We start from the raw sequence: 15,237 nt of genomic DNA, 5'->3' as shown, positions 1-15,237 counted from the left end.
AAGTGGATCTAGGGGGAGGAAGTCATCACCTCCTCAGCCATGCATGGTGCCACTGGGCTACAAGAATGCTACATTAAGGCATGTGCAGCTGGGCAGGGGAGAAGGCTGAGTGCTTCCGTCTCTGCTTGTGGCCTCGAGAGTCCTAACACCAACTCTGGGTGGGGGTATATGTAGAGACTGCATTTGGATATCTAGATGCCTTACATTAGCTCCCAAGATAACTGTTGTACAACAGGAAAGGGTGTTTGAATGAGAAGTGCACGCACGCACATACAGTGTGCTATTTAGACAACCCTAAGCATGAGGTCAGGATGAAAACATGTGGTGGAAATATGTTTGGAAGAGTCAGTGCCTATGTCGATCACCAGGAGTGGGAGGGAGCAGAAGCCAGGAGCTAACAGATTCTCACTCTCTCCCCATGGCTGAGGTGGCCTCAGCCTGAGCAGATTCTGCTGTGGCACCAGAACAGGTTAAGGCTCTCTGTAAGGCCTAGAGATGCAAAGGTTATTGCCTCTCCATACCTGTACACACTGGCTCATGCTCTTTGGGCGCTGCCTCCCTGTCCTCCTAGAGTTTGAGGGGGACAGGCAGCCAGAAATCAGGCTTGGATCAGGAAATCCAGCACATCCTCGCCATTGCGTTTCTGTCCCTTGGCTGCCCCCTCCCTGACCGCTCACTGGTAATACAGCTTTGGAAACACATCTCGTGCTATTTCTTGGCTTTGGAGCATAGTTAGAAGGAGAAGGAAGGAGGGTGTGAAAGGGAGGGGAAGATAACAGGGGCGAATAATGCAAAATGAGACTGTGCTGTGAGCTTTGTATCCCATCTGGAAACTGTTTTCCCTCAGTACACTGCACACCCACTCCCTCTAGGCCAGGATGGTAAGGGTCAAGTTTCCCAGTTGACTGGTCCCCCTTGCTAAAGCCAGACCCATCTGTGTGGAAGCTACTTGAAATATCTTAAAGGAGAATCTCAACAGAGTTGCGAGTCCTTCATTGTCACAATTAGAAACTCTTGGCCAATCCTCTGAGGAGCAGGAGCTGGCTGATCTCAGCCTGGTTGGAAGGCACATTCAAGAGTTTCAGTCTTGAAGAAGCTGTGAGAGGATGAGGCTGCTGTGCTTGTGTGTCTCTGTCCATCCCACCTTCATTCACACCCAGGTTCCATGGACTCTTTCCATTCTGCTTCCTTGGTCTGCTGAGACCTTCAATGCCATTGTGTTGGCAAAAGTCTCCCCAAAGCCCAGCCTAGTTGTGTCATTTCGTGGAAGCATATGAAGACCTTTAGCTGTACTGGCCCCAGCCTGGGTGGGACAGAGGGCTAGTGACCATCCAGCACCTTCCATTCCAGCAAGGATAAAGCTACTGTCCATTTGGTCAGGTGATAAACCTGCTTCTCTTCATTGCTCGGAAACTTGGAGCACTGACCCTGCCATGTGCTGCTGTGATGTACACAGCCCTGAGTCACCATATCCTAGCTCCCTGAAGCCTCTCTCACACATACAAAGGAAGAGTATGGCCCAAGCTTCCTCTGAGTTTTGCCAGATAAGTGCAGCTCCCAAAATTAGGCTGGGTAGGACAAAATTGGCATTTTCTAGGTTAACAGGCTCAATCTAAACTAATTAGTAGTGGTTGTGATGGCATCTAGCCAAAATAAACTCTGGATTGCTCCTCATTGTGTTCATCACAGTTGGATCTTGACAAGAGGACACTCTTACCATGTGGTTGCCTGCACAGCTGTCTTGTACAAATTAGAAGTCTAAAATTGACAATACCTGTTGGCTTCAGGAGAGAACAGTCAACCCAAGAGCCCCAGTAATCTTCCTGGGATGTAGTGACAGCTTCCAGCTAGTCCCATAGTTTCCATTGTGGGTATAGCCAGCTATAAAGCCATGCTATTATTTTTGTTTGCTTTACCCTTCCTTCTTCTGCTTTCCTCTGCCTCTTGCCACCTTCTTTGAGTAAAACAACAATCTCCAGCTTTGTGTCAGCTCTAGGTGCTCTCCCTCTTTGAGGGTGTTGGATCCTTGGTGCCCCCTTTGATAATAACCATAGTTATGGCCAATCTCATGGGCTAGCTCCCTTCTCTCCACCATCTGTGTTTGGAGATGTTGGACTGGTGTATGTGTGAGTGGTGAGAGCTGACACAGGCTGCTTTGATGAGACAGCTTTGCCAGTATTTAGTTGCCCTGGAGGATAAGACCCAAAAACCCAGAGAGGAGTAGATGCCCCGACATTTCTGTGTTCTCAGGTAGGGGTGCAAGTTTCATTCTCTACTCATCACCCACGTTTTTCCTGTACTGTGCCTCTGTAGGCCTCTGTCTCTTGGGAGAGAATGGTCTCCTAGGGACCTGAACTCCTGCACTTCTGGGAGAACAGTGTTGCCTTCATCCTCATTTCCAAACGACGAGGTCTTCCAGCAGCAAGTCTGCTGTGTGGTGTCTAAAAGAATCAGAAACCTGAAATTACTCCTGCCAATGTTGGTGACTGTGTTAATGCTCTGATACTCAGTCCCTTGCACTCATTACTCATCTCTCACCCCTCAGCAGCTGCTGGGGTGATTTCTTTTAGTTTCGGAATAAAGCCAGAGGCATCTCCGCCTTTCCCTCTAGGTAGGTTTGTCCAACAATGGAGAGATTGTTGACTGACCAAGGGATCATTGTTCTAAATGTGGGTGGGATGCCACTAAAAGATAATCTGTGTAACTACTGCATGAATGCATTTTCTTGACTCTCTTCAATCCCACCTCTGCCTTTGTTAATGCACAGTTGTGAAAGAAATTAGGAGCACGTGGCAGCATCACAGACAGCTCTCCCCACAGCTGTCTGTCCAGCTCTGCTTCTCTTCCATGGCTAACAGTGGTTCTAGTTTTGATGGTCACAACACTAAATATGATTTGAGCCCAGCTCTGCTGTGTCGTGGTACATTAGCAGCCAGCACTCTAAATCCCTTCACTTTTCTGTGGTTCTTGCCCTTACCATAAGGCTATCGTGTTCACATCCTGTGTTTGCTTGTGTTGTTTAGAGAACCCAAGACAAAGAACAGCTGTTACATGAGCAGGCACTCTCTGGGGTTAATGCTCAGGACTCCAACTCTTTATCCTTCTATGCTGTGGGATAGGACAAAACCTGGTTTTCCAGTGTTATTTAGATAGCTATCTAACCCAGTTCCATCTGCTGACTCAGCTCCCTCTGAAGTTACACTCCCCACAGATGGTAGGTGTTTTCTGTTACTTGATTCAAGTGCAAAAATGCTTCTAAGCAACTTGGAAATGGTTGGGTAGATTTTACCAAACTACCCCGCCAACTCTGCAGTGGGAACAAGTGGAGAAAACTTTAGCCCAGACATCACAGGGAGGGCCTCAATACTAGGATTTAGTATGAGTGTACCTTCTCCACCCTACACATGCAGTGTCTGGTCTCCAGGGAAGCCTTGGATGGTTGTGTGTTGGGCTACCACTCCAGGCAGTCCAGAGGACAAGTGGGAAGGAAGTGAATGGAAAGAAATCTCATGTCAGGCAGAATGCAGGTGGCAGGGAATCCACCCCCACTTCCAGCATGCTCTGTAAGCATCTGAGGTTTTAAATTGAGCAGCTGAAGGATGATGTTAGAGGGTTGACATGTTGGAGATTGCTGCTGCTTACCATCTCCCTCCCCCACTTGGTGGGAAGTGTGGGTCTGTTAATTTAGAGCCTACTTCCCTTCCCAGCCTCACCCCAAAGCTCTGACAGCCAGTGGATTGTTGACAGAGTGGTACTGTACTCAGGTAAAACAAATATACCTTCCGCTAGGAGCAGGAACCTACAGGCTCCAGCATCCGGGGTCCTCTGGCCACCTCCTGCCTCAGTCCTAGCACTGGGGAAAGAAAGGACTGCACACACCCCATGCTTCTCTAGAAGCCAGGCTCTCTTCTGAGCTGAGCTCTCACACTGGAATTCATTGGCATTCATGTCTCCACTCTAGGACCTAGTAGTCTCTCCCACTCTCCTTCATACCCTGTTGCTTTTGGTATTTCAGTATACTGCTTTCAATGCCTTTCTGCCCACCAAGATGCTTTTCCAGGCAGGGGGTGGGGGAACAGACCTAGTCTGACTCTGCTGAGCTCTCTCCAGTTCATTTAAGTTACACAGTTCTGTCTGTGTAATATAGTCACTTGAATCTATCTGTCTTTTCTTTCCTCTCCCTGAGCCAGAAGCCTCAATCTGCCAACAAATGGGATAATTTTTCAGCTGGTGTTTGGCAGCCATCATTTTTCTCCCTGCCCAACCAATGCTTTGTTGTAGCAAATGGAAAAGTTAGTGATTTGACTTCTGAATAGGAGGATATGCCTCAAAGGAAGCAGGTTCCCTGTAGCATCAGGAGCTCAGCTCTGCAGCAGCCCTGGCCAGATTTACTGACTGTTACTGGAATGATTAGTGGAATGATTGTTTGTTGTTAACAGCCCATCTGTAGTGTTTAAACTTCATCGAGGAGCTGAATTTCACAGGCATTATCTGGCTGAAGTACAGCCTCATATGGTCCACAGAGGGGCTGTTAAATCCCAGAGGAAATTAAATACAACAGGGGGGCCTTCCTGTTATGTTGATCCAACTGATCTTTTTTCTCTGATAGAAATCAGCAGCTGGGTTGATGTTCTCTGGGGCATCAATGTGCCTATTGCTGCTGGCAGAGAACATTAAAAAGTGTCTGTCACTAAGGACAGGTGCTGAAAACCATGACTTTCTGCCACACTTACATTTTATCATCACAGGAATCTCTTTCCTTGTTCTCTATTCGTTTTGTTGTTACGGTGAGATGATGTTTGGAAGACACAGATAGATACTCACAAAGGAAGGGGGAGATAAGATAATGTAGAAAAGTTTCATGCATGTTTGTGGCATAGATAAACATGCAGTGATGCATAGCACCATATCCCTTTCTATCTTATATCAAGGTGTTTTTGTCAGACTGATGCATGCAGAGAAGAGGAATTGGTTTTTGCCATGAAAAAAGGACTGGTGCTGAGGTTTGACTCTCAGTGCAGAGGAAGGCTCTCAGATCCCTCTTGGAGTTGACACTAATGCTCTTTCTCCCTTTGTCTTTCCTCAGCATTTCTCAGAGAACCTGGATCACTTCTCTGACAACATGGAGGATTTCTCCAATGACCTCTTCAGCAGTTTCTTCGATGACCCAGTCCTGGCTGAGAAGAACCCTCTGCTGGACATGGACCTGGATCCACCCACTCCAGGCATCCAGGCGGAGCACAGCTATTCCCTCAGCGGAGACTCTGCTCCCCAGAGCCCCCTCGTGCCTGTCAAGACTGAAGATAATGCGAACGGTGAGCGTGAGATGTGCACACTGCACAGCTTTGGGCACATCTGTTAGCAGTGGCTCTGGCTGGCTTTCATATATAGGGACAAACTGGCTGTTCCTTGGACTTGCACATGGCTAATCCAGGGAAGAATTTGATTTGCTGTTGTCAAATACAGCCCACATTTTCCCCCTCCATTTGTGCTCTGATAGTCGCATTACTCCTTTGCCGGGCTTACTGTTATTTACGAGGATGATAACTGGCTGTGGCTTAGTGTGCTGCCAGCTTCTGGCAAGCAATCAGCAATGTCTTTTTAGGACCCTGCAAACTTGGGTGTGGATGCCCTAGATCCAGCTCCGTTTTGGCATCAGGCAGCAGGGTTTTGGCTTGCACATAGGAAGCATGAGTCTCTGGCTGCAACCAGTGCTGGTACATGTGGAAAGCTAAGTGGCTTCTTTACCAGCAGATCTTTTAGCAGGAGACAGAGAGGAATAGTCATTTCAAAACTTATTTTTAAAACAATTCATTTCAGGATAATTTATGATGGCTGGGTATTTTTAGAGCTGTCCTTGCAGAGAGTCCTGTAATTTGTGGGACCGTGTGGGTGTCCCAACAGCTGATGGACACCAGGCTGCCTGAAAAAGCAGTGGCACAGGCTCAGTATAACACAGAAGACAGCTATTCCTTTGAGCAACAGTGAGACCTAGGACAGAGGCTTCTCTCTCATGACTAGGAATGATCCCAGCTTTCTGTTACAAATACCAAGGCAGAAGGAGAGAAGGCTGACCTCTGCTACCTCTTTGGTCCTTGAAAAGGCACAACCATCTGCCACATTCCTTAGGGGCATCTCAGAGAGATGCTGGGAGAGAGGTTTATGGCAGGCCAACAACTCTGCCTTAGTAGCAAAAAAGCCTTCAATTTGCATTTCTTTTTCCTTAGTTTTAACCCCAGTACAGTCTTGGAGGGGGCAACTAGTAAAAAAAAAATTTAAAAAATCGGTGTGAACAAATAAACACAACTTTGTTTTGCCCTTGAAAATGAATAGGAGGAGATAAGACTTGAGAATGAGAGAAGCCAAAAGAATGCATTTGTAGAAAGCAGTGAAATGAAGACTGCCTGCATGAAGCTATCTCAAGGACTCCTCTCTGAGACACTTAGCACCACTTCTCCTTCTCTCCACTGTGTCTGCATATGCCCTTCCTTCAGCTGTCATGTCTCAAAGGCAAGAGCATGACTTTCTTGAACGGAGTGTGACACTGATCCTTGGGCAGAGGCCAGCACAGGGTGTAGAGTGCATAACCCAGGAGAGTTTGAGATGGGCCTGGCACTTGCTCTCTGAGAGTGCAAGTCAGTTTTATAAGGGAATAAGGCCTAGCATTTACAATGGCAGGTATAGGAGTATCCATGCACCCAGTCCTGCAGCTAGATAATTCAGCTCATCTTTCCAGGGCTTTTTGGCTCATAATTGCATATGAGTCATATTCTAGTGAAACCCTGAGTCAGGTCCAGTATTTGCAACACTGTGCAGTCCTTTTGGCACAGCTCCATCCAGTCTCAGTCCTTTTAGACATTCAGTTCCAATTAATTACCCAGAAATGGTTTTTCTTTAACATTAAGCAAGCTCTGCTCAGTCTGCAGAGCTCCTCAGGAATGCCCCTACTCTGTCTAGGCTTGGAGCTGGCTGAAGCTTGTTTTTTATCAGCTTTCTCCCAGCTTTTCTGCAAATCTCCAAAACTCTTCCAAATCCTGCCCCTTCCCACATGGTTCCCACTAACACAGGTCAGCTAGGGCAAGCCACTGGGTGCATTGTGACCCTGCTTATCAGTGGAGTCTGCTTTCCAGATGGCTTGTGCATATGGACTGGCTGCTTCATTTCTCAGTACCAGCCCTGAGTTTTGCAGGGTGTGATTTGATGCCAGGGGCAGGGGGAGCCAGGGTTATGCAGAACAGCAGGCACTGGACCAGCCTCATGTTAGTGCCTGCCTTCCTCTATAGGTCCTGCTTTCTCACTGCTCTTTGCCTCACCTCCTCAATCCTGGGCAGCTACAGGTACCTCTCAGCCCTATTTCTTCCCAATAGGTACAGAGTATCTGGAGAAGAGGATGAGCATCTTGGCATGCCTCGACCACCAACATACAGTGAAATCTGCAGTGTTACAGTGTTACCTCTGAAACATCCTCTCAGGCAGCAGAATCTAGATAATGTCCACACAACATGCCTACTCCTCAGTCCCTCATTGACCCTCTGATGGCTTATTTGTTTCTGATTCTGTAACCCAATCACTCCCCAGATGAATCTCCGAGGGTGGGAAAGAGAGCAGGATCAGAATGTAGACAGGAAATGGGAGGACGGCACATACTTATTTGGGTGTCTGCTCCTTGGCCTGTCTGGACTGACAGTGCTGGGGGCTGCTCTCTCACTGAGTCAAGTTTGATCGGGAGAGCCCTTGGTGGTCTGCTCTCCCTTGTCTGGTAACTTGCTTCAGCAGCAGCCCTCACAGCCAGAGGATACCCCACACATCTGAGAAAAAGAGAAATGCAGTCTTTGGAACAGAAAGAATGAGGAGTAAAAGGCTTCCTTCAGTAAGGAACTTCAGAGCAGAGTCAGTAGGCAAAATGTTCCCATGATGGGCATAGCAAAACCATAGAAGAGTTTAAATGGGGGAAGCTGTGGACTCTTCAGCACTTTTCAAAAGGTTCGAGTGAATCATCTATTAGGCCTGACACAGATTTAATTGAACTTGCCTAGAGCAGTGGGATAGACTGAAAGAACTCTAAAGGTGCCTCATTTCTGTGAAAGGCAGAAGTCAGTCCAAATTTTCTGGACACAAACACTTGTGGCTGTGTGACACCTTGCCTCCTTCCGTCAGAAGGGGTTTGTCTGCATACCAGGGTAACTAGGACTTCCAGCTGTGGGTTCAGTATCCTTAGCAGGACAGAGAAAACACAATCCATGCTGTGTCTGCTCAGTAGGCTCTGCATTGTCTCAGCTGCACAGTGCACCCCTGCCTGAGATGCTGCCTGATGACATTAACCCTGCTGCATTGTGGGAAGCTCCAGAAAGCAGTCCAGCAGCACTGAGACAGGAGCTACGTCTGTGCTTGAAGATGTCCAGTCGCACAGGCAGATGGAAGGAATGAACATCTGCTAGAGAGACCTGTCTAGGCAGAAATAAGAGGTGCTAGACCAGAGACAGGAAAACAACATATTCCATTGGCAAGGCCAACACTGTGTTATCATATATAATTCTTGTCTGGGCTTTAACACCACTCTGTCCAAACAAAGGCCAGAGGCAGGATTCTGCCCTGGCCTCTCCTGAAGACAGGCTGAGTAGGGCAAAGACAGTGTTAACGTACCTTTAAGTTAGATCAGATGACACCTCCCACGTGAACAGCTGCTTGTTTGTACTCTTCTTCATGCAGGCTTTTCTGGGGTAGAGAAAGACCTTTCTCCCTCTCTCCTCAGGACATCTTCTGGGCTGAGGCCTGCACTGCAGAACTGCTCTGGGCAGCAGACAGCTAGGCAACATCCCTGGGCCTGACTGAGAGTGCTGTATGCAGACAGCAATGCAGAGAGGTTAGAGAGTGAGTCAGACTGTGGCCTTGTGGAGGCAACTGGAGCTCTCTCTGGTGACATGCTTAGCAATAATCTGTCCTATGTCAAGCCAAATGTATTTTTGCTTGTCAGATAAAAAGGGAAAGGGAAGGCATGAGGATTATGAAGGAGGGTGCAGGCTGCAGGCCAGCTAGGAGTAGCCTTTTGGCAGGCTGAAGTATTTGAAGAGCAAAGACCAAAACTTTAGAGCAGATCCCAGGCAGCTCTCCTGCCTAGCAGTCCTTTTCCCATCTGATCCGCCGTTTTTCTGGGATTTCTACTTCCAGTGGCAAGCTAGGCTCATACCACAGATTTGCATGGAACAGAGCAGGCAGGAGGAAAGGGGAACATGCCCCCATGTCTCCATTCAGTTCTCTTCAGACATTCCCTTTCCCTTACTGCTGCTTCTTGTTCCTGCCAGCAATGGCAGTAGGGTACAGCTGTGGATAACAGTCCCCTGAGCAGCCCAGGGTAGAGAAGAGAGTCTCAGAGGTGAGACTGAGGGGAGCAGCTGTGGAAGCAGCCTCACAAGCAGGTGCTGCCATGGGCTTCCTTCCACAGAAATGGACCTTCCTCCTCTTCTGTCGTGCAGCAAAGCCCTGGCACTTGACACGTCATCAGGAGGCCAAAGCAGCACTGTCAGCCTTTCACTGTCATCATGCTTGCTCTCTCACGAGCTCTCCAGCACAGAGATGGTGCTATTCTTGGTAACACACCTGGCTGCTCTGTGATGCTGGCCATGCTGCCTAAGGAGCAAAGGCCAGCATCCTCCTCTCACTGAGCCGTAAATATAAATAAGCTCCAGAGGATGAGACCTAGACATTACTGGGGGAAGAAACCCTGCAGCTGTCCTCCAGAGCTTGGGCTGTACAGTCAGAGCACAGCAGAGACACAATTCCTCTATCTCTGTCCTGTCTGCTCCCCACACACTGGGGAGTACACACTGGAGCCTCATTCCCTTTTGTACTCTGTGTTGTGGGCCTGTACATGCTTGTGTGCTGACATTGCTAAACTTGGAAAGGCAGCCTCCTCAGTCAGAGGAAGCTGTCTGCATGGTTTTTTTTTTCCTTGCCCTGTTCTTGCTGGAGTTTGACTCTCATGTTGTGCATGTTTCAGAGCTGGAGAATGGAGTGTGGTCACTGGGGCCCAAGCTCTGCTCCATCATGGTGAAACAGGAACAGAACCTGCCTCTAGACCTGCCTGAGTCCCAGCAACCTGCCAGCTCCATACCAGTGCTGAACCTCAACCCTCTGCAGAGACTGCCACTCCCCGAGGAGGTGAGCCCATCTGAGATCTGTCGGGAACCCAGGCTCTCACACAGCAGCACCCCTGGTGATGCAGACCCAGCCATGTGACTGCAGGGTCCTGCAACGTGATTTAGCTACTGAACAGACAGGAAAAGGTGTTACAAAGCCCAGATATTGCATTGTCATTCTCCTCTTGAAATGGCAGCGCAGGAGGCTTTACAATCTTGGTTAAATGTAAGCATGTTTCCTTGGCACAAAAGCCAAAAGCTTTAAGCTTGCACCTACTGGAGATCTGTCCCCTCCAATATGCCAGCATTTCTGTAGCCACTCTTGGCTTATTTTCATTTTTCAGAGAATAGTGTCAATTAATGTGATGCCAGTGACCTCACTATTCCTGCATATAGACCCCTGCTCTGCCACTGTCTTTTTCATGGCTTTGGACTTGCCACATGGCCTCTCACTCTTTTTAGCTGCTCACTGGAAATGTTGGTCCCACTCCAGGTCCTGCTCTTTTTCCTATGAAGCAGCAGGATTTTTTATTTCTGTGTAACAAGGGGCCAACTCTTTTGGTTATATCTAGGTTCTTAAGAAGTCTGTTTGTCTGAAGGAGGTTCACTTATACCACTGGTATGTGGGTGTAAATTGAGGGCTTAGTTCAGCTGGCCTTGAGTCCAGCTGTGTTGGATGAGAAGATCTAACCAGTCTCACACAGACCTTGCCTATCTTGTATCAGTGCAGTAGATAACAGTAGAACATCTCTGGGGTTCACTTCCTTTTTTCACTCATATTGAACATCTTCCCATTTAAACAACCATCCAAAACAAATGGGTTCTTCCAGCCAAAACTGTGCATAAACTTCCTCTATTATTTACACAGCTTGAACTTGCTGTGCCCTCCAATCTCTGCTGTGTATGCTCAACAGCCATACCATGGTGCTCTCTCAGCTGTGTTTACAGTCTGGAGGAGTTTGCAATGTGTCTGTTTAGTGTAAAAACTCCACCCTATGGTGGCGGGCTGGGGGCTGGCAAGCCAGGAGGTTGAGGGGCAGCATAACGCTGATGGGAGTAAATCTACTCTTTATTCAGCTCTCAGGCCCCTCCAATTGGAAACAGTTGCCCAGTGGTCCTGGTGAAAATCACATGAATAGGACAGCAGGGTTGTTCTGTTTATGTACAACCTCTATACTCCCATTTATAATGAAGGCAGATCAAAGAGGGACTTCCCATGGTAACACAGGGGTTGGTTTAAATTACATTGCCTGTGTCTATCAAAGGAAGAATTGCCAAGAATAAAAGTCATCTCCCTTTTGGAGGTACTCAGCTCAGTGCATGGCTTGGCAGCACATCCATCTACCAGTGCCACTTCCTCTGTAAATGTGTTTGCACTCTGTGTGCCCAGCAACTGAGACTTTAGGGGCTTATGTTTGAACTCTTGGTTTTCTCCGTGGTGAGAGGCTCCTTTGGGGCAGAGCTGTGAGATGGGGCAGGACAGACAGCAGGGGAGCTACGAACAGAACTGGTGGGAGCCTTCTGGGCAGGGGAGGTGGCAGTGGCCAAGAGCTCTTTCTGCTTCTCTTCCACAGATTCCTATAGAAATGGCTCCAGCACCTGTGATCAAAGCTGAACCCAAAGAGGTGAACCAGTTTCTAACTGTACCTACAGGTAAGAAGATAGAATTTCCTGGTTAACTATATTACTCAGCTACAGGTTGTTATACAGGGTGGAAAGACAACACCTAAAGGCAGAGATGTGTGTATAAGGTAGCACTGGGGCAGAGAACAATTGAGGAGTGGGCACTGCACTGTTCTAATTCAGACCATCGTCTGCATCAGAAGCCACACACAAAATTGTTCAGACAGGGACTCCCAGGCAAAACAGGCTACTTCAGAGTTGGAAATATGCAAGAGTGCCTTTAAAATCCTCAGAGAGACTGTAGAGCTATCCAAAAATAACCATCTGAAAGTCAGGAAATTCAGGATCCAGTTTAATTTGAAAGAAACCCAAGCATCTGAAAATCTGCCGATGCACAAATGAAAGCACTATGGGAACTCCCACTGCCGCAGAGAGACATTCCTTAGGCATATTCCCACCTCTATTAAGGCCCCTAGGGTTCTCCAGTACAAAGTGGGGACAGTTTTCAAGTGCTTGGAAACCAACTGAGTGACCGGAGCCCCATTGGATCAAGTGTGCTGGCAAGCGTGTGAGCCCTGCAGTGCTTTTGGAAGAGCTTTGCTCTCACACAGCTTCCTGTACTTGTGAACAGGCTATGGAGCAAAACATCACGGGCTTTTTACTTCATTTTGGTTGACACTGGAGTACCTTATTGCTTTGTAAATACCTTCAGTTCCTTGGCAAAGCCCTGCCAGCTCCTCTGCAGTTCCTAGTTTAGTACATTTGAGGTCAGTCTAACCTCTGTCTTGGGCAGTGCTCAGTCAAACCTTTTTCTCAGACTCACCCCATCTTGTGAAACTCATCATCACCCTCTCCTTTCAGCCCTGTGTTATGGCAGGGCCCTATGCCTGTACCAACAGGCTGACATGAGAGCCATTGACTTGATGTCCTTATTCCTCAGTAGATGACCTGGTGCAGATGCCTCCAACTCCACCCAGCAGCCATGGCAGTGACAGTGATGGATCTCAGAGCCCTCGGTCCCTGCCTCCCTCCAGCCCAGCCCGGCCTGCTGCTCGCTCTTCTACTGCCATCTCCTCCTCACCTCTCCTCACAGCACCACATGTAAGGAGGCAACAGGGCTGGGACACAGGGCTCCTTGTTGCTCAGAGGGGTTTGTAGGATTTCCAAGGCATATGTGGAGGTTCCTGCCCTTGCTAAGGTCTCCAAGCTGAAATGCTCTGTTAAGGCAATGTGATGTCTTAGCACAAGGATGTGGGGACAAAAAGTGCTCACAGGAGTGAGAAGAGGCACAATAAATCTTGCATATATACCAGCAGCTACCTTGTTTTAGCAGGTGCTGTCTTTCATCCATACTTTGGGAAGTGACCTATGCACTAAGAGGGCTTTCTGAGAAGGCTAATGAGAGAGAGGAATTACTGAGAATTTCCATAACCATTTTAACTGTTGCCCAGAAGTTTGTTGGCAGGGTCCGTCAGTGCAAGTGTGTAGCCAGCCTCACAGTGAAGGAACAGATGCCCTCCCAAGTAAAAAGGAAAGGAGTTGCTGAGCTGTGCCCCCAGGATCAGGTTGAGAGTAGGAAAGAGCACTGCCCTGCACCTATTTGGTGTCAGTGGGCAGCAGTGTATTCTATTCTGATGTGTACAGCCGCTGGCTGCTCTGCAAGGCTTTAAGGAAGATCACTTTCAAGGGGTAGAAGTTGCTGACACTGATGGATGCTCTCTGTGTGTTTCAGAAATTACAAGGAACCTCTGGCCCACTGCTCTTGACTGAAGAGGAGAAGCGCACCTTGATTGCAGAGGGTTACCCCATTCCTACCAAGCTGCCTCTCACCAAAGCAGAGGAGAAAGCACTGAAGAGGGTCAGAAGGAAAATCAAGAACAAGGTGACTGCAAAAAATGTAATCATGCAGTTTCCATGATTCCAGAGCATCCTGAGCTGAGCAGTGCTATAGTTACCCTCACCTCCTCAACTGCACTGCAGCTCAGAAAAGGTGGGATCGTGCCTTTGGTACACTAACACAAACCTCCCAACCCACAAAAATGGTGCCAAGGGGCATCTCTGCTTGCATGCTCTGCAAATAGCCATATCTGGGAAGTGTGGCTTCCAGCCCAGCTCCTGGGAGCGTGTGGCATGGGAGAGGGTCCACAGATCAGACTGGTCTGGTCATGCCTTGTTGCAAGGACAGGAAAACCAAAGCCATTGCATGGTGCAGGACGGGTATTGCAGTGTTCACTAGCCAGGCAGAGGCTGTGAGACCTTAGACTGGGATTAGAAAGCATCTTGTGGGAGAAATGGTGAGACTGAACTAATCACCCAGTGACTCAGAAGTGGCCTGGGGCAGAATTGCCACAGCACATACCCATGTGAGTCAGAGGAGTGGAACGTAACCCTAAAGATGCTCTCAGCAGTGAGGGGCATAATGTAAGAATGGCTGCAGGCTACAAGCCAAGAAAGGCTGCATACCTACAGCATCCATCCCTCCCAGTTTTGGCCTAGAGATCCGCAGGAATGGCAGACTGGAAGGCAACTCCCCATTTGCCTTAAGGATGCTGTGTGTGCAGAAAACAGAAAAGATGCATGACCACAAAGAAATGTCGAGGTTTATGATACTGACTCCCCTCTGCCCCTTCACAGATCTCTGCTCAGGAGAGCCGCAGGAAGAAGAAAGAATATGTGGAATGTCTAGAGAAAAAGTAAGTTTCTTCTTCTCAGTCTTACTTTGAAAAAAGAAATCTTGTCCATGCACAGGCTCCCTTTCTAGTGTTTTGTCTCTGAATTGCTCAAAAAGTACAATTACTTCAAGGCTGGATGCCCAGGAGTTTGGTTTGGGATCCTGCCCCTACTCTCCTCCCTCCTAGAAATCCTCATGTGGGATAAAGATTAGTCAAGAAGTTTTGTGTTTCCAACTGCTTTATTTGGCTGGTCCCCTGCAAAACACAGGCCATTTGGGCTGCCAACAAGGTGGGATTTTGGGTTTCCCCACTAGAAGTTGCTTCCATTTTGTCTGTCCCATAAGTGGCAAACTGTCTGAGGGCACTGATCATGGCTTTTTCCCCCCTCTCTTCACATGAAGGTGGACACACAAACACTTGACAGCAAGAAAAACCTTGCATTACAGTTATTCCCCACTCTCCTCCACTTCCACTCTCTGCATTAGCTTTGTTTTTCTTCTTGCAACTTTGTTTTTCTCCTATGCATGGCAGGTATAAGCCTAAGGTGATGTCACATGAGCTGACTGGGTAGAAAATGACTCCTGTACTAGCAACCCCTAATGCACATTTCCAGGCAAAGAAGAATGCTGGAATCCAGATACAAATTCATGTTTCTGTATAATTGCCATCTTCTTCCCAGTTACTAGCACCATCTGAGATCAGCAAATGGAAAAAAACAACCCCCAAACCCAACTTTAATTAACTCTTCTCCCTGATGCTATTTATCTTCTCTAGTTGCACAGAAAGGCTCAATTAAAGCAGATGAT

The 15,237-nt window shown here is 48.0% G+C and overlaps 1 protein-coding gene across 3 annotated transcripts in view; it reads left to right on the top strand.

The window, feature by feature from the left end:
- CREB3L1 (cAMP responsive element binding protein 3 like 1) overlaps positions 1–15,237 on the top strand; it is a 45,002-nt gene that overhangs the window by 18,918 nt on the left and 10,847 nt on the right. For 2 of the 3 annotated variants that reach the window (XM_014881955.2, XM_014881953.2), the window contains exons 2-7: positions 5,087–5,315; positions 9,998–10,158; positions 11,711–11,789; positions 12,700–12,860; positions 13,492–13,641; positions 14,394–14,452. In XM_014881955.2, the coding sequence (XP_014737441.1) occupies positions 5,087–5,315; positions 9,998–10,158; positions 11,711–11,789; positions 12,700–12,860; positions 13,492–13,641; positions 14,394–14,452 (839 nt within the window). The remainder of the gene's footprint in view (positions 1–5,086; positions 5,316–9,997; positions 10,159–11,710; positions 11,790–12,699; positions 12,861–13,491; positions 13,642–14,393; positions 14,453–15,237) is intronic. The other variant, XM_014881954.2, reaches the window with a different exon arrangement.

The sequence above is a fragment of the Sturnus vulgaris genome, chromosome 6, assembly GCF_052056855.1.
Source record: "Sturnus vulgaris isolate bStuVul1 chromosome 6, bStuVul1.hap1, whole genome shotgun sequence".
Classification (NCBI taxonomy): Eukaryota; Metazoa; Chordata; class Aves; order Passeriformes; family Sturnidae; genus Sturnus; species Sturnus vulgaris.
The sequence above is the reverse complement of the archived record's forward strand: the minus strand, read 5'-3'. Positions and strand labels throughout refer to the sequence as shown.